Consider the following 24,256-nt stretch of genomic DNA (forward strand, 5'->3'; position numbering starts at 1 on the left):
CGAGTATGAATGCGGTTCTCACTCTAAGAATCCAGGCTTGTGTTTGTCCTCCTTGTGGTCTCCGAACTGAATCTGACACTGATAGCCACAGAAATCACAGGCCTTGTCGAAGGAGACTGGATGAGAGCCGTTCAGGATGTCATCACGGGCCTGTCCACACACACACACACACACACACACACACACACACACACACACACACACACACACACACACACACACACACACACACACACACACACACACACACACACACACACAATATTATCAAGAGAACAACTGACTCACTGTAGAAGGATTTCCAAACGTTGTGGGTGCTTGGTTGTACCTGTACGTAGAGCAGGTTGAGCTGGACCGGGTCTCTGGAGTCCACGTTCTGGTCCGAGTAGAAGAACTTCCTTCTCAGCAGCAACATCTCCGTCTCCTCCACTCCCTGCTCCCTCAGCGTCCGGCCGTGGTCCAACCAGTTCACTGAGGAGACACGTCAAGCATCAACTCACTGGGTCAAGGCTTCGATATGTGTGACTATTGGACACCACACACAACATGCAGAGGACTGATGATGTCCAATCACAGGTCTGCTTGATCTACTGCTACTTTAGAAATGACCGTAACTCATGACGACTAAAATAATATAAATTATAAAATGGTTATAGCAGTGGTCGAATGTATTCAAGTAATGTAGGTTCGTGTGCTTTATTTGATGTCACTTTATATTTTTACTCCACTACATTTTGTCAGCAAATGTCCTTTTTACTTCACTGCATTTAATTTACAGACTTAGCTACGAGTTACATTGCAGATTTAGGTTAATAACATAACAAATACATCTACTAATACATTATCATATATAACTATTAAATGACCCAGAAGTATACATGAATTCAAATAAACCTTACTTTTACTAAGTGCAACATTGAAGTGACATTAAAACACAAATCATTTTAATATTATAATTTAAAGGTCACCTATCATGCTATTTTTAGGCAATAGCATAAATTTCAGATATATAGAAATATATAGAAAACATGTCTATGAAGTGTTTTGCTCAACATACCAAACAGATCTGCCATTCTAGCCATGCCTCATATCCCTCTATTTCACTTCCTGTTTCAAAAGTGCTGATTTGGGGTATAAAGCTTTTGGAGGGGTCTGAAACGGCAGCTACCGTCTAAACTAAATGCTGCCGTGATGAAACGCCATATCATGGATTATCAAGGATCTGAAACAGTCTGGAGCTCAAAGGCTTTCTCTCTTGCCGGTTACACCACAAGGTGAGTTCCTTTCTACTTCCTGCTTCTTCACACACATGCTCTCCAGTACAGGTTAGCTCTGAGTGTTAGCGATGCTAATGTAAACACCGACCATATTACGTCCAAAACAGTCGGGCATTGTTTCCGATAGCAACGTTTCTGATTGGCCCGTGGGTCCACATTTCAGATATTACGTCGTATCGGACGCAAATCTGGATCAGCTCCGTTGTTCCCCGTTTTTAGAGATTTGGGTACGGAGGAAAAGAGAGAGGGTTTTATTTCCTGACGCTGCGTGAGTTCCCCGACACACCGGGGACATCAACAAGTGCATTTTGCATGATAGGTCCCCTTTAAAACATATGGTGCTTAGTTTTGCCCTTCTGCATAATGAGTGCTTTTACTTTTGGTGCTTAAAGTTTACTTTGATGTTAATGATTAGTAGGAGCAGAGAGTTGTTCAATGTCTTCTTTGGCGTTTAAAACAAGTGTCAAAGCTGGTCAAATATTAGCCTTCCTTATTCTGAACCTCAGCCATTAAAGTATACACGAGCCTCTGTGTTGCTCCACTCGATATTCAGTGTATCTTTAAATCCTCACAAACAAAAAGGCTTTATCATCCAAGATAAGAAAGGAATTGATCATTTCAAGTAAAGCCTCAGTCACAGTCACAGTTGGTTGACCAGCAGCTAACGATGCTAAACGTGGATCTGGTGTGTGTCGTACACTCATCGTCTGTGTGGAGCTTCTGCTTCAGCTTCTCCATCTTCCTCTCGTCTCTCAGCAGAGTCTTGTCTCTCTTCAGCGTGCCGGTGGTCTCCTCCTTCTTCTCCTCGATGATGTCTCGCACCAGTGAGTACTCATCGTAGTTTGTAATACCTGGCACACAAACACAATACAGCGTTTACCTTCAAAGGATTAAACCGATATCACCTATAATCAGCGGTGACGTTATGTGTGATCAGAGAGTCGTCCAGCTATTGAATATTCCTGAACATTTTGTAATCTACGAGAAGAAACTATTGGCCTTTTATTTTATGAATGCGTGTGTTGTAGTATTGTGGTATGATGTAGAATGTTCTATTAGAAGAAAGACGGGACAAAAGGTTCAACTCCAGGATAGAGACATTTCTATGTGCTTCAGGGCTGATAGTATGGACGCAGATTTTCTCTCTTTTAAGTGAACGACGGGAGACGTTTTTTTGTTAAGTAATACAAGACAGAATGATATGATGATCTCCGCGCTACAGCTGCTCCGTGCATGCAGGCAGTGACATGTAATATCCAAGGATTAGAAACTGTTGGATGCTGCTGTTTTGAGCATTGCAATATATTTATTTTCATTATGTTATTTATTTATGATTATTTTTAGGCTCAGCAAAGATTTGTTGTCAGTTTGTATAGGTACTGCTATCTACAAGGGTCTGAACATGCAATGAAAACAATTGGCCACAGCAAATCATTTATATTAAAAATGTATTTTTTACTTTTGAATACTTCAGTACAAATTATGTATTGAACAATTTAAGTTATATATGTGTATACATATAAATCATTGGTCAAAACAGGGCTACATTTGATTTAATTATAAAAGGCAGGGCTGTGCAATTAATCGTATTTTAATCGCAATTACGATTTTGGCCTGCCACAATTACGAAAACAACATCATCGAAAAAAAACTATTATTTAGCTTTGCTAGGTTGTGACAGTGCACTGCAAAAAATGTAACTAATTTATTTGTATTTATCATATTTATATATGTTTAGTAGCTTGTGGCAGTGCGCTCCAAAATATTTGTTGATCTTGTTTATTGGTATTTATTATTTTTATATTATTTATTTAAATATAAATGTATAATTTATTTTTGTGTTTTCAGTTGAACTATACGTTCAGGGTAATCAACAGTTAAAAATATACTTTTCAAATTATTATTTGTGTTTGTTTTAAAGTTCAATAAAAGGATGTTTTCAAAGTCAATGAATAATCGTATGTAATAATCGTGATATCAATTATGGACCCAAATAATCGTGATTATGATTTTTGCCATATATCGCACAGCCCTAGTAAAACGTATAGTTCGCAGATAAACCTAGTAACCCCGCCCCCTTGAAAAACGTCTCTCGCAAAGGAACGGAGCCATAAGATCCGGCTCCCTTCAAAGAGCCGTAATCACTAATCAAAACTAATTTGATATTTAAAAAATATTTAATCTGAAGTATCAAAATGTATTCTTCTTAACTTTTTTAATTTTCCTTTATGTAATGTTCTGTTGCTTTGTATGTCTGCCCCTGGACTTTGTTGTATGTATAATGTTCATGTATGATATTGAATAGATGAATAAAACATTTATTAAATATGGACGCAGATTTAGTCTTTTTTGTCCTATTAATTGTATTTTTAGCGAAATTTCATATCCATAAAAAGAAATGACTCCAAACCAAAGTGTACATTTCTATCAAGAATTTAAACAATATATTTTCACTATGAAAAACATCAGGAATAAGAAGGAAAACATATTTAATCTGAAGTATCAAAATGTATTTTTCTTTCCTTTTTTTCTTTATTTGCTTTATGTAATGTGTTGTTGCTTTCTATGTCTGCCCCTGGGCTTTGTTGTATGTAGGATGTATGATGTTCATGTATGATATTTAATAGATGAATACAACTTTTTTTTAAAGAGAGTTGTCCATCTGATGTGTGAGTGTGTGTGTGTGTGTGTGTGTGTGTGTGTGTGTGTGTGGTTGTGTGTGTGTGTGTGTGTGGTGTGTGTGTCGGAACTGACCTATCCTGGCACAGATGGTCATCAGCATGGTCACTGACGATCTTGGAGTCGTCCACCATGACGGTTTTCACGGTGCCGTCCAGCATGCGGATCTTCAGAGGCCTCTGGCTTCTTCTTGTACTCCAGAGTGTCCTGCAACACAGGGAACAGGGCTGTGTTACGGTTTTTGCACTACTAAATACCAAATACTAAATACTGTAATATTTAGATTAAATATGTGACCTATCTATGTTTCCTGTAGTTATTGCATTGCTATTTTTACTTGCACTGTTAGTGTACAGAAGGGGTGTCAAACTCAATTAATCACGGGCCACATCAGCATTATGGCTGCACTCAAAGGGCCGGTTGTAAGTTTAAGACTATGTAAGAATACATATATAAATAAATATATAAAATAATGTATTATATTACATTATTGCCTGTGCATTGGATTATTATTGGATAGGTTAATAACTTCATAATTAACTACGTCTGAAAGTAGAAGTCTGGGGCAAATAATTGCAAGTCTCTTCAGTACGCATGTCACAAAATGATTTTTAAAAAAAAGCCAAATTCTGGAAAAAAAATCTAAATCAAAAAACAGAAGTGACATTTAAAAAAAAAAGTAACATTTAAAAAAAAAAGTCAAATTCTGAGAAAACAAAGTCTAATTTGAGATGCATTCTGGGACATGTAGTTTATGGGCAACGTGCTTCTGTAAAGTAGCATGTAACCGTATAATAAACATATTATATTCTTTCAGAGCTCTTGTGGGGCCACGGAAAATGAAGTCACGGGCCGGATTTGAGTTTGAAACCCCTGGTGTACAGTTTTATTATTATTATTATTGTGCTGCTGTGTTTTTTGTATTTTGTAACTCTGGCACAGCTATTTCCTTCGGGATGAATAAAGTCTTATCTTATCTTATCTTATCTTATCTTATCTTATCATACTACATGGGATACATGCAGGCTTGGGGAGTCATTCATGTACTCATGATGCAAAATAATGTATTTATCATTTTCTTTCGGCTCTGATTTGATTCCTGCTTTTTTAAACTGTAGTATTAGTGCTGACGTGTTTCATTATTGGTGTACAAGCTACTGCTTAATAAAAGGCAGGTTTTTCCTATAAATAAAATAATTTTTTATCATAACTATCTTGGTTTCTTATTTTCTAAAGTCACATTGTTCTGTTGTCTTACAAAGGGCCTCTTTTAATGGCGGCACAGCAACCAGCAAAAGCAATGCTAACAAATACTAGCCTAATTCATGCTAATTAGTTTAAACCCACTCCAGCCAGTGGATGTGTTTATAATATTTGGTGTTGTTTCAGCAGGAACTTCAGGAGATGAATGTGAGTTATAGTATCTGTGGTCCTCAGCTGCTTCACTAGATTCAAGGCTTTATTGCCATGTGCACATTAGCTAGTGTAGATATGGCAATGAAAAACGTAAGTCGCAGGTTCCTCCAACAGCGCAACATGAATATATGTAGAACAATTAAAACAGATAATATAGTGCATAGTCTACTGCAGACATCATATGTTACGTCTGGAGCTGCTGGTTCAATGCCAAACAGTTGAATGCATTCCTGTGTGTTTAGTCCACACATCCTGGAGGTGCTGGGATCAGCTGGTGAGCAGACACTGAGCACATGTGTGCGAGTGCTGAAATGATTTGAAGCAGTAAGCGGTGTGCAGAGAGCGTGGAGATGACTCACCCCGTTCCTCAACATGTAGTAGTCCAGGGCCTTGCCCGCCTCCAGCCAGATGCCTTTCTTTGGGTCTTCATCGGACAGAAACAGCCCGTAGTCATTGGCTGCAGGAGGAAACAGAAACACTCAGTGAGTCACTGGAGCTGTGGTTCTTGGCATCCACGCACGCGGTGGTTTTCAGCCACTATTGAGCTATTATGGTCTGACTGTAAGTGCTTGTGTTGGATGTCACTTTTCAAATATGTGCACTTGTCTAGTACACATGCGCCGCCTGATGCAGTTGCTCCTGCTAGAATCGAACATGTTCATGCTTATTCAATTCTACTTGTTACTTTTAGTAACTCCTAATACTTATTCCGCTGTGCCCTCTCTGAAGTCGAGAGGGCTTTGTTTATGGCCTTGTTTACGTCAGACATTGCTGATCACGATAAAGCACGGTGGTAGGAACAACGGCTATCCTAACCCGAAGAGAAGGAGGAGGAGAGCTGGGTCCAGATTGATGGAGATACTATAAGCTCTTAAATCAGTGACTAATGAAATGGACAAGCTCAGAGCGATAGCAAGGAGTCAGGCGGAATATCTGGAATTAGTTTGTCGTTCATTTATGGAAACAAGGGAGTATTTGACGGACTAACAAGAGCTTCGTCATGAGCCTGTGTCCCTGTGGCCACAAGGACTTTGATCGACATTTTTACATCAACTTTTGTTTATATTAACGTTTATTTATGTTGTTCTAATGAGGTGAAACTGTCAGGAGACCTAATTCCCCCCCATGTGTAGTCAGTGGGACTCTGGATAACAGATCAGGTTACACTTCACAATGTGACCGCTTGTCTTGGTGAGAACTGGACCCTCTCATCTGCTGGAGAGTAGAACAAGCTGTTTTAGGCAAAGTCAGAGATACTAGCTTTCCCTCTTTGAGTTTCTTAAAGGTCCCATGTCATGCTTTTCTGGTTCTCACCCGTCCCCTTGTTGTTATGAAGGTTTTTCTGCATGTGAACGGTCTGCAGTCACAAACCCTCAAAGTGCACCCTGTAGCGAGTAAACTCTAACACAGAGAAGACCTGTCTGCTGCCCCAGAACGCCTCGCTGGACATTTCTCTTTTTCCATTGTTTACTTCCTGGGTATAGTGGCGTAACTTAACGGCTCCGCAGATTGGTCCAAATTGACCAATCCGCGGAGCTGTTACGTTTGGACCAATCCGTGGACTTCCTCACACACACACACTCGGCGGGACGTTGCGAGGCTGGCTGCTGCGAGGAGCGGGACACTGTGAGCTGGCTCACTGGTGTGGGGTCGGCGAGACAGCGAGACACCGCGGAACTCAGCCTGGGCACACACACAAACTCCCAGCCAGGCTGCGGGTGTGTGTGTTTGGGCTGGGTTTCGCGGTGTCTCGCTGTCTCGCAGTCTCGCAGACGGCCACTGGGCTCACAGGGGGGGGGGGGAGCTCCAACAAGCCGTTTAGGACAGAGAGTGAATTCACATACAGAGATGCTGTTTGAGTGAGTTTGGAAAATTGCACAGTATAAATCTATTCTAGTCGACCTCAACAATGGAATTATGATCAGTAGAAATGGCCATGACGTGGAACCTTTAAGGCAAAATGGCTCGATCATGTGACCCAGAGAGCTTCTTCTGAAATAGCTCGTGTAATAAAGACATAACTCTGCACGTACGCCAGCTGACAGATCTGTTGAAGGAGAGCTATTCTCAGCTTGGAGCGGCATCTTTAACTGCAGCTCTTCTGCAGAGCCTGTAATCATGGAGACAAAAGGTAGCAGGGCCACAATCCCTCCTGCATTCCCCTGCATGCACCTCCAGCTGCCGTGTCCTCCTTCTCCATCTAAACTTACTCACAACATGTTGCATTGCATTTTAGTATCACTTTCCGGACAATAGAGAAAGTGTTAAAGTTGAGAAGGTAAAGTCCCTTTACTGCACAATATGTATATATGAAGAGAAGCTCCAGACTACTATACGAGTGCTTATTGACAATAACCTGAGACCTAGGAAAAGCAAGTAATTCTTCTTCTGTTTCATACGTCTCAATAAACAAGAGAAGTCTGTCTGTATTTATTTATGTCAGGGGTGTCAAACTCAAGGCCCGGGGGCCAAATCCGGCCCGTGACTTCATTTTCTGTGGCCCCACAACAGCTCTGAAAGAATATATGTTTATTATACGGTTACATGCTACTTTACAGAAGTCAGGCCGTTGTGTCCTTGGGCAAGACACTTCACCCGGATTTGCTTCTGTGGGTATTGTCCACAGTACATGTATAATATCAATGTGTACTTGATGACCTCGAGGCGTGAAGATGGTATTGTCCACAGTATCTGACCATTGCATGTATGATATGTGTAATGTGTGTATATGTAAAAGCGCTTTGAGTCATTGAAAAAGCGCTATAATAAACGTAAGGAATTATTAATTATTAGAAGCACGTTGCCCATAAACTACATGTCCCACAATGCATCTCAAATTAGACTTTTTTCTCAGAATTTGACTTTTCTTTTTAAATGTCACTTCTGTTTTTTGATTTTGATTTTTTTCTCCAGAATTTGGCTTTTTTTTTTTTAATCATAGCGTACTGAAGAGACTTGAAATTATTTGCCCTAGACTTCTGCTTTCAGACGTAGTTAATTATGAAGTTATTAGCCTATCCAATAATAATCCAGTGCAGAGGCAATAATGTAATATAATACATTATTTTATATATATATTTATATATTTTATATAGTCTTAAAGTTACAACCGGCCCTTTGAGTGCAGCCAAAATGCTGATGTGGCCCGTGATTAAATTGAGTTTGACACCCCTGATTTATGTCCTTCAAGTTTTCAGCAGCCGCTCATCTGATGTACTTCACACTAGGTGCATTGCTGAGGACCAGGAAGTCAGTATTGAGTTGTTTCAATGAGCAGTTCTTAACAAAAGCAATCAGACTAACAGGGACAGCCTTCGTACAAAGAAAACTCAAGGAGAGCAATTAATCTAATGCAACAATCAGCAAAACAAGCGACAAGGCGGCTTGGATGAGGGTTGGGCTTTGCTTGAAAGAAACTAGGTCTTACAAAGTGTTTGAAGTTGCCACACTGGAAGGTGGGGTGAAAGGGCAGCTCAGATTAGAGTGGCGCAGGGATGATGTGTTTTTGTGTAGGCGGACCCTGAAGTAAAAGTCGAAAGGGCTCCATGCCACCACAAACAATGTCTTTTGTGGGAGCCAATGAACTGTGGGTATAAAGGTAGGAACCTGTGTGTGTTGGTGAGAGGTTCCGCCGAAAGGCCCATACAGTTTTTGACCACACACACAAGGAACACACACACACACACACACACACACGGAACACACACACACACACACAGGATTACAAGCAAAGCAAAGGTATTGTGTAAACGGTAATATCGTGTGGTGAATATGGAAAGAAGCAAATACCGTACTTTTCGGACTATAAAGCGCACCTGCATATGAGCCGCAGCAGCTAAATTGTCCATCTGTCTTGCTCTCGTTCTGTCTCTCGGTTCCACTTTTACTTTGGCGCGCTACCTGTCTCACTCTTTTCCGGCTTCCAGCTTTTCCTGCTGGAGCCCGCCGCTTAAAGGTGGCGGGCGCGGACCGGTCCTAGAGCCCATAGTGTTAAAGGTGGTTAATTTTACCTGTAAAATCCATAGATTTAGGAGGTTCCCTAGTGGCCGTTAGCTGTACAACAAAAAATGGGGGAAAAGTCGCGGCTTATAGTCCGAAAAGTACGGTAGATGGAAATAAATGGACTGTTTCAAACTTTGTTTCTGACCTTTATTCGGCAGCAAACTTGTGTGCGTCAATTACACCCACCAAGCGGATCCTCAGAGGCTTAAAGCGTTGGCTAAAGGCCCTGTCACACTGTCCCGAAATGTACACCCGATGGACACACCATCCATCCATCCATCTTCTCCCGCTTATCCGTGGTCGGGTCGCGGGGGCAGCAGTTCCAGCAGAGAGCCCCAAACTTTCTTTTCCCTGGCGACATCAACCAGCTCTGACTGGGGGATCCCAAGGCGCTCCCAGGCCAGCGAAGAGATATAATCCCTCCACCTGGTCCTAGGTCTACCCCTTGGTCTCTTCCCAGCTGGACGTGCCTGGAACACCTCCCTAGGGAGGCGCCCAGGTGGCATCCTAACTAGGTGCCCGAACCACCTCAACTGGCTTCTTTCGACGCGAAGGAGGAGCGGCTCAACTCCGAGTCCCTCCCTGATGACCGAACTTCTCACCTTATCTCTAAGGGAGACACCAGCCACCCGGCGGAGGAAACCCATCTCGGCCGCTTGTATCCGCGATCTCGTTCTTTCGGTCATGACCCATCCTTCATGACCATAGGTGAGGGTAGGAACGAAAATGGCCCGGTAGACAGAGAGCTTTGCCTTCCGGCTCAGCTCCCTTTTCGTCACAACGGTGCGGTAAAGCGACTGCAATACCGCTCCCGCTGCTCCGATTCTCCGGCCCATCTCACGCTCCATTGATCCCTCACTCGAGAACAAGACCCCGAGATACTTGAACTCCTTCACTTGGGGTAAGGACTCATTCCCTACTTGGAGTGGACAGTCCATCGGTTTCCTGCTGAGAACCATGGCCTCAGATTTGGAGGTGCTGATCCTCATCCCAGCCGCTTCACACTCGGTTGCGAACCGATCCAGTGAGTGCTGAAGGTCGCAGACCGATGAAGCCATCAGAACCACATCATCTGCAAAAAGCAGTGGTGCAATCCTTAGTCCACCGAACTGCAGACCCCCCCCCCCACGACTACGCCTCGAAATCCGATCCATGTATATTACAAACAGGATTGGTGACAAAGCGCAGCCCTGGCGGAGGCCAACCCTCACCGGAAATGGGTCCGACTTACTGCCGAGGACCCGGACACAGCTCTCGCTTTGGGAGTACAGAGATTGGATGGCCCTGAGTAGAGACCCCCTCACCCCATACTCCCGCAGCACCTCCCACAGTAACTCCCTGGGAACCCGGTCATACGCCTTCTCCAAGTCTACAAAACACATGTAGACCGGATAAGCGTACTCCCAGGCCCCCTCCAGGATCCTTGCGAGAGTAAAAAGCTGATCCGTCGTTCCACGACCAGGACGGAATCCGCATTGTTCCTCCTCAATCTGAGGTTCGACAATCGGCCTGACCCTCCTTTCGAGTACCTTGGAGTAAACTTTCCCGGGGAGGCTGAGTAGTGTGATGCCTCTGTAATTGGCACACACCCTCTGATCCCCCTTTTTGAAAAGGGGGACCACCACCCCGGTCTGCCACTCCTTCGGTACCGTTTCCGACTTCCACGCAACGTTGATGAGACGTGTCAACCATGACAGTCCCTCAACACCCAGAGCCTTCAGCATTTCCGGGCGGATCTCATCCACCCCCGGGGCTTTGCCACTGTGGAGTTGTTTGACGACCTCAGTGACCTCCCCCCGGGAGATTGGCGTTGATCCCCCGTCATACTCCAGCTCTGCCTCTAACATAGAGGGCGGAGTTGTCGGGTTCAGGAGTTCCTCAAAGTGTTCCTTCCAACGTCCCAACACTCCATCAGTTGAGGTCAACAACGTCCCATCCTTACTGTACACAGCTTGGATGGTTCCCTGCTTCCCCCTCCTGAGGTGTCGGACAGTTTTCCAGAACAACTTTGGTGCCGCCCGAAAGTCCTTCTCCATGTCTTCTCCGAACTTCTCCCACACCCGCTGCTTTGCCTCGGCCACGGATGAGGCTGCTGCCCTTCGGGCCTGTCGGTACCTTGCAACTGCTTCGGGAGTCCCCCGGGATAACAAATCCCTGAAGGCCTCCTTCTTCAGTCGGACGGCTTCCCTGACCACCGGTGTCCACCAGGAGGTTCGAGGGTTACCGCCCCTTGAGGCACCCAAGACCTTGAGACCACAGCTCCCCACCGCGGCTTCGGCAATAGAGGCTTTGAACACCGACCACTCTGGTTCAATGTCCCCAACCTCCACAGGAATGCCCGAAAAGCTCCGCCGGAGGTGTGAGTTGAAGGCCTCCTGAACTTGGGCCTCCTCCAGACGTTCCCAGTTCACCCGAACTACACGTTTGGGCTTACCAGGTCTATCCAGAGGCTTCCCCCGCCACTCGACCCAACTCACCACCAGATGGTGATCAGTTGACAACTCCGCCCCTCTCTTTACCCGAGTGTCCAAAACATACGGCCTCAGGTCCGATGATACGATAACGAAATCGATCATGGACCTTCTGCCTAGGGTGCTCTGGTACCACGTACACTTATGAGCATCCTTATGTTCGAACATGGTGTTTGTTATGGCCAATCCATGACTAGCACAGAAGTCCAGTAACAAACCACCACTCCGGTTCAGATCAGGGGGGCCGTTCCTCCCAATCACGCCCCTCCAAGTGTCTCCATCATTGCCCACATGTGCGTTGAAGTCTCCCAGCAAGACTAAGGAGTCCCCTTCAGGAGCCCCATACAGGACTCTTTCCAGGGTCTCCAAGAAGGCCGAATACTCTGAACTGCTGTTGGGTGCATAAGCACACACAACAGTCAGAGTTTTCCCCCCCATAACCCGCAGGCGTAGGGAGGCGACCCTCTCGTCCACTGGGGTAAACTCCAACAACGAAGCACCTAACCGGGGACTTGTGAGTATCCCCACACCCGCCCGGCGCCTCACACCTTGAGCAACTCCGGAGAAGAATAGAGTCCAACCCCTATCCAGAAGTAAGGTTCCAGAGCCGACGCTGTGCGTAGAGGTGAGCCCAACCAGATCCAACTGGTACCGCTCCACCTCCCGCACAAGCTCCGGCTCCTTCCCCCCCAGAGAGGTGACGTTCCACGTCCCCAAAGCCAGCTTCTGCCGCCCGGGTCTGGTCCGTCGAGACCCTCCGCTTTCACTGCCACCCCGTCTGGCAGCGCACCCGACACCATCGATGTTTCCCGTAGGTGGTGGGCCCGCGGGACAGAGAAGCGGAGGTGTTGCCCACGTTGCCTTTTCGGGCTGGGCCCGGCCGGGCTCCGTGGCAAGCCCGGCCACCAGACGCTCGCCGACGAGTCCTCCTTCTGGGCCTGGCTCCAGAAGGGGACCCCGGGCTTCCTCCGGGCCGGGTATCCTCACTTCTTGTTTTTCCTTTCATGAGGTCTTTTGAACCAATCTTAGTCTGGCCCCTTGCCTGAGACCAATTTGCCATGGGAGACCCTACCAGGAACACAAGGTTCCAGACAACACAGCCCCCAGGTTCATCAGGGCACACAAACCTCTCTACCACGGTAAGGTGCTGGTTCTTCAGAGAGGCCGATGGACACACGATAAAGGAAATGTTCAAATTCGGCTGTGATCGTAGCAACATCGGGCCGTTCGTGAGGGCATCTAAGCCATCGTACGACCGCCGGTGGAGTTTCTCAGGCTCCGGCAGCAACTTCGTGAGCGGCAACTTCGTAAGGCACCCGTGAGGGCATCTTGTCAAATCGTGTCATCTTCGTGTTATCATCGGTGCATTCGCCCTCACTCTGATCGGGGCGAATGCCCGATGGCACCGAGGATAACAAGATGCCCTCACGATGGTCTTACGAAGGGCAACATGGACACACGAATTCAACACGAAAATGAGCCTTCTCCAGGTCCTTCGGCAATTTTTTGGCATGCCAAAGATTTTGCCACCGCTCACGAAGTTGCTGCCGGAGCCTGAGAAACTCCACCGGCGGTCATACGATGGCTTTAGATGCCCTCACGAATGGCCCGATGCTACGATCACAGCCGAATTTGAACATTTCCTTTATCGTGTGTCCATCGGGTTGTTTTATTGCACAACAAAATCATGTAAATATATTATGTAAATAATCCAATTTGTGTTCTGTGAAACTGAAAAGGATATAATATATTATTTTGAAGGACAGTTGACAGGAAATTGTTGTTGTTATGGAAACAACATTACGGAGAAAACGTAATATTTTCTACATATAAAGACGGATAAAGTACAGAACAAAGTCTGAAGATATCAGTACAGTATCATAGTACTGTAACATAATTGTTTTTGGTACTTTCATTGCAGTTGTATTTCTTAAATGTAATGTAAATGTTGCCTTCGTGTGTGGTTCGGGGCCATCTTCGTGCGAAATTCACAATTCCATATTCGTGTGTCCATCGGGTGTCAATTTCGGGACAGTGTGACAGGGCCTTTAGCCTCTGCATCTTTTTTTAACATTTCTGCAAAAACTGTGTTGCATAGAAACTGGTAAAGAGGCCCTACTTTGATTTTGGGGTTTTCCCTTTCCTGTAGTGTGCTGTAAAGGTTTGTGTGCATGTCAATGGTTTGCAACGGCCAACGTCCCGAAAGAGGTGCTGCAGCACAGGCAGTATGTCACGGTAGAGACACGACATACAAAATCTCGTGTGAACCACAGATCCTATTTCAGGCATCTAACAAACACGCAATTAAAATCTTGTTGACTTTAAGATAAGCAAACTGAAATAGCTAGAACGCCATCTACGAGTTTTAGCACTCCATAGAGAAATAGTTTAACAATTGAGATATTGATTTTTCAGACAGTTCCATGCACACATGAAGTTTGTCGACCATCCGACAAGCGGCAATAATGAAGTTTACTGGCGCCTTGAAATGTTTTAAAAGTGAAGAACTCAACTGTTGTTCGAATCTATAAAAAATGGGGACTTTGCAGAAGCTATGGAAGCTTAACGTGAAAGGACTAAACTGCTGTGAGGAAATGTTGAATTTGGGTAATCTATTTGGAGAATTGGAAGCTGTCCTCTGCTCTGATTGTGGATATGCTTTTATTGTATGTTTGTTAATTAATTTGTACTTTAAACTGATTTCTAGTAACTGCACACTTTTGATTTATTTATGTTTGCATTATTTTGTAATCTGCCGTATGTCTAATGTTGGGGAATGCTCGGTCGTGTAATGTGAACACATGTTGGGAACTCACGCTGGCCGAGCTGCGCCTCGGGAACTCTCTCCCTGATGATGCGGCAGGCGTCGTACACCATGGTGGAGGGCTCAAACTGCATGGTCTTCACCACGTTCCCCACACCGATCTTTAGGGACAGGGCCACCATGATTGCTGCTCTGCACCTCCAGCCAACTCACACCTGCAGGAGGACAGACATGGAGAAGGTCAACACACACTGTTTTTAAATCACTTCTGAAAACCCACCTCTTCTCCTTAGCGTATTGACATCTAGTAGATTGTGGCTTCTATTGCGTTTAAATAGTTTGTACTTGTACTTGTTTTATTGTGTGTGAGCTGAGTGTTTTTTTTGTAAGTTTTGTTTTTATTTGACTATACAAATAAAAAAACACTCACGGACCACCCAACTCCACAAATATCAAACAACACATCGTTTTTCTAGAATAGATTACAAATCACCTGAAAATGTTACAAACAAGTGGCAACATGTGTGATGAAGGTGTTGCGCTGGGCTATATCATGCAATTGAAAGTGAAATGTAAGCCCGCTCCATTGCGGAGATATTCCCGCGAGAGTGCGGAAAACTTAAATGTATTTATTTATTTAAAATGTGAAATTTTACCAATATACTCACGGACCACTAGGGGGCGCTCACGGACCACCAGTGGTCCGCGGATCACACTTTGAGAAGCACTGGTCTAGAGCAGTGGTTCCCAACCTGGGGGGGCGCCAAAGATCCCAGGGGGGGCACCAGGCCTCAGATCATTTGAGGCCAAATATCATATTTAGACTTTTTTTTTACATATAATTGTAACGCAATGCATGATTGTCACTAAAAGCCTTGTCTCTACATTAAAAAAAAATAAAAAAAAAAATTGACTAATTAATTTGAATACAAATTCAAGTTAGTATTAAAGGCATAACAAGACAGAAATGTATAATTCTTTCTTTAATAGAAATGTTTCTTCTGCCCGTAAAGTGTCCAAACCGGGCTTTTCTGGATAAGCGCATATTTAAAACATAGCCATTGTCCATGCCGGTTTCAGTTGGACGATTTGTCACAGTTGCTCCGATCAGATTGGTCTCCGCCATTTTGTAGATTATTTACGACTTTTGAATCCACATAAACACATCGGCAAAATCCGGCTTACTTTGAGCACGTGTTTTAAACAGTTTAATCCCTTTGTGAATTGTTTCCACTTCCGCGCCGTCCTTTCATTTCTTCACACAGCGGGAATCCAAATGAATTAATCCTGAGTCCAATAACCATCAAAGTCGCTCCAACAGTGCTCCTTGATTACGCTTTCATCCTCCTTTAACAAAATACTTCACATTCATCCAGTTTGTGACAGTAGTTGTAGCATTTTGAGACTTTTAAACTTTAATTACCGCTGTTGCGTGTGTGGGGGGGGGGGGGGGGGGGAAACTTCCAACAGGAGTTATTTGGGGGGGCACCACTGGTGGTCCGTGAGCGCCCCCTAGTGGTCCGTGAGTATATTGGTAACATTTCACATTTGAAATAAATAAATACATTTAAGTTTTCCGCACTCTCGCAGGAATATCTCCGCAATGGAACGAGCTTAAGTTTCACTTTCCATTGCATGATAAAGCCCAGGGCAACACCTTCATCACACATGTTGCCACTTGTTTGTACCATTTTCAGGCGATTTATAATCTGTTCTAGAAAAACGATGTGTTTTGGGATATTTGTGGAGTTAGGTGGTCCGCGAGTGTTTTTTTTATTGGTTAAGTGGTCCTTGGAATGAAAAAGTTTGAGAAACACTGGTCTAGAGGTTGTAAAGTGCTTTATAAATAAAGCTGTATTGTAAGACAAATCAATCGTACACAAATGTAGCCCAAAATACAACACAAACTGTTTTTATGTATTTCATTTAGGTGCCGTCAGTACTGCGCAACCAGCAGAATGTTTTTGCACATTTGTATACGAAGCTATCTCCTTTAATATCTGAACAGCTTTCCACTTTTCGTGACAATACTGCACATATTCTATTTCATTATTTATACGTCATATTATATTATAAGTCGTTTTTTTACATGTCTATATTTGGTATATTTATGTCACTAAATATTTAATGTTATCATAGTTATTTTTGTAATAGTTATTTTTTAAATTGTAGAATTTTTTTCTTACTTTCTTAATCTTCTTTAACTGTGTTTATGTATACACCAAATGCACCAAGGAAAATTCCTCGTATGTGCCCACCTACTTACCGACAGGCAATAAACCTTTTTGATTAAAGACATAATATGAAAACACATATATTAGCATTACTTTGCACATTTGTATACAGAGCTATCTCTTTTAATATCTGAACAGCTTTCCACTTTTCGTAACAATACTGCATATTTTATCTTATTATTCTGAGTTGTCATATCATACTGTACTGTATACTGTAATATTTCTCTATATGTTAATGTTAAAATAGTTCGATTTACCGTTTGTCTGGATGATAGTTAAATGTTTTGGTCGTTTTTCTTGCTTTTGCGTCTTCTTTATCTCTGTTTAATGTTTATGTAGCACTAAATACACCAAGGCCAATTCCTTGTATGTGTAAACCTTGGAAATAGACCTGGTTCTGATTCTGATTAAATACAAAACATACACATGGTCACAAAAATATGAAGACACATACATTAGCTTTGAGTGTCTGCTTGGATTTGTAAATATGATTCAGCCACATTTCTTCCTCACCGCGATGCGAGAAGCTAACCTCACAACATCCTCTCACACAGATTCTCCAACAGCGTCCCACATTCATTTCTCTGCAGATAACCGGGCTATATTCAGAGCACACACACACACACACACACACACACACACACACACACACACACACACACACACACACACACACACACACACACACACACACACACACACACACACACACACACACACACACACACACACACACACACACACACACACACACAGCTCAGAGCAGAGACACACAGTCTGACCGGAGCGTCTATAAATATATATATATAAACCAAAGTGTCCTCAAAACGTATCGTATAATGTTTTGGAGTATGTTTAGATATTTTTGCAGGTTGGACTACTAAAACTACTAAAACACAGTGTATTCTCACTTAATTTGTATTATATTTGAAATACTATAGACAGATAGATATTTGTATTTCCAGTTGTGTCTGTCTGCTCTTTCAATTTGGTTTGAAAAGGCATGTTTTTACAACGTGTTTTATGTGATTTACTTGATGTTAAATCAGTTCTAATTGTTTGACTCAGTGAGGTTTCGAGTTCATTTGAATTCCATGTGTTCGGTTTTCATCTAAAGCACTTTGTAGATCTGCTTGAAAGGTGCTATTTTCACCAGAGCCTTTTCTTATCAAGCTCCTCTTTTGTGGAATCAGCTTCCAGTTTGTGTTCGGTCTTAAGAGTGCGCTTAAGACCTTCCTTTTTGATAAAGCTTATAGTTAGGGCTGATTAGATTCAGCCCCTAGTTTTGCTGATATAGGCTTAGTTTGTCGGGGGACATCTAACTTCTTCCTTCTCTCTGTCGGTACCTGTGTACTCTCATGTTCCCATTAACCCAGCTTCCCCACATGTCTTTCTTTTTGGTGTCTATATACGCCGGGATCCGGAGTCATGGATGATCCTGCGGTCCTGTGTCCTGGATCGCGAGCCCTGGATCTTGAGTCGTGGCTGTGGTCCTGGATCATCGGTCCTGGATGGATATCTTCGTGGATTCATCTTCCTATTATACACACATGCATTTCCAAACATTTGGACTACCTATGTTGCAAATGTATTATCTTTTCAATTTACACACGGCATCTATTGCACGTCTGTCCGTCCTGGGAGAGGGATCCCTCCTCTGCTGCTCTCCCTGAGGTTTCTCCCATCTTCCCTTTAAACTGTGGGGTTTCTCCGGAAGGGTTTCCTTGTACGATGTGAGGGTCTAAGGACAGAGGGTCTGAGGACAGAGGGTCTAAGGACAGAGGGTCTAAGGACAGAGGGTGTCGTATTGTCATACTGATATTCTGTACACACTGTGAAGACCACTGAGACAAATGTAACATTTGTGATATTGGGCTATATAAATAAACATTGATTGATTGATTGATTGATTGATTGATTGATTGATTGATTGATTGATTGATTGATTGATTGATTGAAATCATTTCATATGTTATTATTATTACAATTATTGCTGATATGTGTATATTTTTATTTAACAAGCTGCTGTAACAACACCATTTCTTAATTTGGGATCAATGAGTATATTGAATCTAATTTAATCTAATTAACAGTAGCATGAACATGTTTTATGAAAAACGATAACAAAAGAGAAAATACATTTAAAATAGATACACAACAGCTACTGTAGGCCACCACTCAAATTGCAACATCAAAAAATTCATCGCATCAAACCAGAACCCCCCGCCCCAATAGGGCTGAACGATTAATCGATTTATTCTTCTTGTGTGTCAGTCATCCACACCAATCAGAAGTGCTGTGCTCCACATGTACCAGCCATTGTTAACCAATCAGAAGTGCTGTGCTCCACATGTACCAGTTATTGTTAACCAATCAGAAGTGGCCCATGATAGAAGGTGATAGACAGATTGACCTGCAAAGTGCCTTTGAAAGTGCCTGCCCTTTCCAATGGAGCGTTCCAGATGGTTTGGTGAAACAAAGCATCTGGGTCAGGTTAGTGAAGCTCCATCACATGTTTCTATCACAGGGTGAGTCTTAAACTGAAGCTTGACTTTAAAGCAACGGAAGTTTCATGTAAGTTTAGTTCTTTCACTCGTAGCTCGGGCTGCGGGGTGCTAGAGACGGGAGCACGTTGATGCGACCTTCCTAGCCGGAGTTATGGCCGCTTTTTTACAATAAACCTCCGTTGTCGCTTAAAAACAAATATCGCGAATCGAATCGCAATATCTGTCAGAAAAATCGCAATTAGATTATTTCCCCAAATCGTGCAGCCCTACCCCCAACCCCTTTTAAAATCTGACATGAAGGCGTGTCACTGGGATTGTAATTCCCCAGCATATCAGATGAACCCCTCACAGTACACCTATTTCTTTATCATCCATGAGTAATGAAAGGGGGGAGCGGGAGATATGTATGCAGCGTCTGGTTACAGAGAGTCACAGACGCCATCAGCCCTGTTTTATATTTTGGGAATGGGACTTCAAATAGGGCTCTGATGGCAACTGGTTCAACCCGGGTTAATCGGGTTTGGGAGATATGGTGGGGTAACAAACATAAGGTGTCCCAGGTGCGGTCAAAACCAGCATAAAGCCCCAAGTTGACTTTATTTAAGTGAGTGGTGGCCAAGCCGAGCACAAAGGGACGACAAGAAAGAGAAGCGGACTTTAAAATGAGGAACTCGAGTTATTTTTACAAAACACAAGAAACCAGAAGCCTCACAGAAACCCAGACAGGAAACACCGCATGTTTACAGCAGATATTCTAATTACTGTCGAAAACATGTTGTTGACGCGGTCATAGAAATACTGTAACTGTGGCTGCTTCTCAATCGAGAAGATTTCCTGTTCTTACACAAGTTAAACTTTAAATGCATGACTAACAAATAGTTATTTCCAGAGGTGGGAAGTAAGTACATTTACTCAAGTACTGTACTTAAGTAACATTGTTAGATACTTTACTTGAGTATTTCAATTGTATGCGACTTAGTAGTTCTACTCCACTTCAGTTCAGAGGTAAATGGTGTACTTCTACTCCACTACATGTATCTAATCCCTTTAGTTACTTCACAGATGTGGATGAATGATGTGAAATATAATCAAGTGTTGAATCAGACTTTAGTTCCACCTGGAGTAAATCCACCAGCTACCCTGCAGTCTACAAAGTACTTCAGACTAGCTGCACCTTCACCAGCTTTGAGAACACTTTCATGATCAATCATTATAAAACATATCATATATATTATTCTGAAATGGACCAATCTCCACAATCACTACTTTCACTGTCGCTACTTTCACTATATTTTGATGCTAATGAATTATTATTATTTATTGATTATTATTTTATATATATTGATTGTTGTGCTTTTATTTAGGTCTTAATGTGTGCATATGTATAAATGTGTCTTTTGATAAAAATATGTATTCAAATATGTATATACATATTTGAATACATATTTTTTTATATATATTTGTTTTTGTATTCGGGATTGTGGGAAACGGTATTTCAATCTGTATGTACACACAAACTGAAAGATTCACAATAAAGTTGACTTTGACTTGAGTAACATTTTGAATGAAGGACTTTTACTGTAACAGAGTATTCCTACACTCTGGTACTTCTACTGTTACTCAAGTACAAGATCTGGGTACTTCTACTTTTACCCAAGTACAAGATCTGAGTACTTCTACTTTTACTCAAGTACAAAATCGGAGTACTTCTACTTTTACTCAAGTACAAGATCTGAGTACTTCTACTTTTACTCAAGTACAATATCTGAGTACTTCTACTTTTACCCAAGTATAAGATCTGAGTACTTCTACTTTTACTCAAGTACAAGATCTGGGTACTTCTTCTTTTACCCAAGTACAAGATCTGAGTACTTCTATTTTTACTCAAGTACAAGACCTGAGTACTTCTACTTTTACTCAAGTACAATATCTGAATACTTCTACTTTTACCCAAGTACAATATCTGAGTACTTCTACTTTTACCCAAGTACAATATCTGAGTACTTCTACTTTTACCCAAGTACAATATCTGAGTACTTCTACTTTTACCAAAGTACAATATCTGAGTACTTCTACTTTTACCCAAGTACAATATCTGAGTACTTCTACTTTTACTCAAGTACAAGATCTGAGTACTTCTACTTTTACTCAAGTACAAGATCTGAGTACTTCTACTTTTACTCAAGTACAATATCTGAGTACTTCTACTTTTACCCAAGTACAACATCTGAGTACTTCTACTTTTACCCAAGTACAATATCTGAGTACTTCTACTTTTACCCAAGTACAATATCTGAGTACTTCTACTTTTACCAAAGTACAAGGTCTGAGTACTTCTACTTTTACTCAAGTACAATATCTGAGTACTTCTACTTTTACCAAAGTACAAGGTCTGAGTACTTCTACTTTTACCCAAGTACAATATCTGAGTACTTCTACTTTTACCCAAGTACAATATCTGAGTACTTCTACTTTTACCCAAGTACAATATCTGAGTACTTCTACTTTTACCAAAGTACAATATCTGAGTACTTCTACTTTTACCCAAGTACAATATCTGAGTACTTATACTTTTACTCAAGTACAAGATCTGAGTACTTCTACTTTTACTCAAGTACAAGATCTGAGTACTTCTACTTTTACTCAAGTACAAGATCTGAGTACTTCTCCTTTTACTCAAGTACAATATCTGAGTACTTCTACTTTACCCAAGTACAAGATCTGAGTACTTCTACTTTTACCAAGTACAATATCTGAGTACTTCTACTTTTACCCAAGTACAATATCTGAGTACTTCTACTTTTACCAAAGTACAAGGTCTGAGTACTTCTACTTTTACTCAAGTACAATATCTGAGTACTTCTACTTTTACCAAAGTACAAGGTCTGAGTACTTCTACTTTTACCCAAGTACAATATCTGAGTACTTCTACTTTTACCCAAGTACAATATCTGAGTACTTCTACTTTTACTCAAGTACAATATCTGAGTACTTCTACTTTTACTCAAGTACAAGATCTGAGTACTTCTCCTTTTACTCAAGTACAATATCTGAGTACTTCTACTTTACCCAAGTACAATATCTGAGTACTTCTACTTTACTCAAGTACAAGATCTGAGTACTTCTACTTTTACTCAAGTACATTATCTGAGTACTTCTCCACCTCTGATGGGAAACGACCCGTTGGCTGCAGAGTGACAGCGTGCAGTGAGGAAACAGCAGCATGTGTCGGCCTCATGGCTCTCAGGGATTGGATGTCATAACACAGACCCCCCCCCCGCCCCCCACCCCGCCCCCCCCCCCCCACATCCTGCCAACACTGTCTCACTATCAGTTCCTCCTCCTTGTTCTGCTCCCTGCTTGATGACAGGCAGATGCAGCAGGGAGGGGATCAGATCTCCGGATAACAAAGTGAATGCTGGGTAATGTAGTTTCATACACCAAGAGACAAAATGCCTTTTTATCTGTCCGTTCCTAAAGACTGACAGACGATCCATGAAGGGGAACTTGCTCTTAGGTTTGTTATTATACTTCAATGAGTGACATTTGAGTTGTCGATAGTCAATGCATTTACACTGAAGAGTTATATGTGACATGTATACGGTAACATGGAGAAAATCATATATCACAATACTCTGGACCAAATAACTTCGATACTGATATTGCGACAATATTGTTTGGTTGACCGCTGGTTCTTTCCAAGATATTTTCATAGAGAGAATAATAGAAAATGTCGTCTGTGATGTGGTTTTGATGAGTCATTTCAGAACATTAAATCCCCACTCTGTGCAGCCTCTCAAAACAAGGAAAAGACCACACTTGATGTTACGATAAGCAAGATGACCGACATGGTCTAGTTTCATATCGCACAACTCACATTTAAACCTACTTTCAATGTGGGCAATACAACTGAAGATACAGCTGCTTGTTTTCTGCTTACTTTTGATGTTTTAATGTTTAAAGTGTATTTAAAGTCGAAAGCAGTGTTACCTGATGTAAAGCGGTGTTCAGTGACAGCCCTCCTGCCCGTCAGATGCTGAGCTCTGGCTTTCTCTTTCCTCTGGCTAAAGAAAGGGAAACAGACCAAGTTATAATCATGTACTGACATATGACACATGCTCTTACATTCTCCTGACCAATCATAAACACACAAATCAGACCCTCCAGAGTCTTGCCATCATTAACTACATTTCATTTAGCATGCTCTATCTAAAGCAGGGGCGCCTCCAAAGTGTACGGATTACAGAGAAGATTAAATAACTGCACATTTCACAACTTTTATGTCTTTTAAGTTTAATTAATATACATTTATATACGGCAGAGGGATAACTTAACCTTCTTCCTTACTAGTTCCCACTTTAGTCTGTATGGTGGTGTGATAGGATTACTACACACATGAATGTAAAATAATTGTATTTGTAAAAAGATAGTTCATTTGATTTTCAGAATGTACTTATTTGCACTAAAACAAGTTGGAGTTATCTAAATGTTAATATGCTATGATTGTACTTGTACGACCCCATTGACCCCAGCTGTATGTGGCCCCTGAACTGGAATTAGTTTGAGACCCCTGATCTAAAGTGACTTCCACTTCAAAGCCTAAGGAAGTAATTTGGGGTACGGTATCTTTCTCAATCTGAGGACTGAACCACACCCCTGATTGGTGGACGTCCATTTAGGATAATGATCTATTATAATATATATCTCTAATAAAGTTCAGGAAAACATCGAATGTATCCTCAAAAATTGTCCAAAAGTATTACAATTCAGAAGCTCCGATACAAGTCAAGCTATGTCAAATCTTGCACATATTTTAATGGTCCACCAACGTGTTTGAACACACTTCAGGCCCCTGGCTGCAACATGCCGATACACAGCAGGGCTCTGAGTCGATTCTGTGCAGCTA

The 24,256-nt window shown here is 42.3% G+C and overlaps 1 protein-coding gene across 1 annotated transcript in view; it reads right to left on the reverse strand.

The window, feature by feature from the left end:
* The window catches only part of tln1 (talin 1), an 84,565-nt gene extending 61,141 nt beyond the window's left edge, over positions 1 to 23,424 (reverse strand). Inside the window, 9 exon segments of the mRNA XM_034095676.2 lie at positions 23 to 150; positions 329 to 471; positions 1,976 to 2,128; positions 4,032 to 4,059; positions 4,061 to 4,138; positions 4,140 to 4,163; positions 5,732 to 5,829; positions 14,662 to 14,824; positions 23,341 to 23,424. Coding sequence (XP_033951567.1) covers positions 23 to 150; positions 329 to 471; positions 1,976 to 2,128; positions 4,032 to 4,059; positions 4,061 to 4,138; positions 4,140 to 4,163; positions 5,732 to 5,829; positions 14,662 to 14,791 — 782 coding nt within the window. The 5' untranslated portion in view covers positions 14,792 to 14,824; positions 23,341 to 23,424.
* Positions 23,425 to 24,256: the final 832 nt, after the last annotated feature.

The sequence above is a fragment of the Pseudochaenichthys georgianus genome, chromosome 12, assembly GCF_902827115.2.
Source record: "Pseudochaenichthys georgianus chromosome 12, fPseGeo1.2, whole genome shotgun sequence".
In the NCBI taxonomy this organism is placed as follows: domain Eukaryota; kingdom Metazoa; phylum Chordata; class Actinopteri; order Perciformes; family Channichthyidae; genus Pseudochaenichthys; species Pseudochaenichthys georgianus.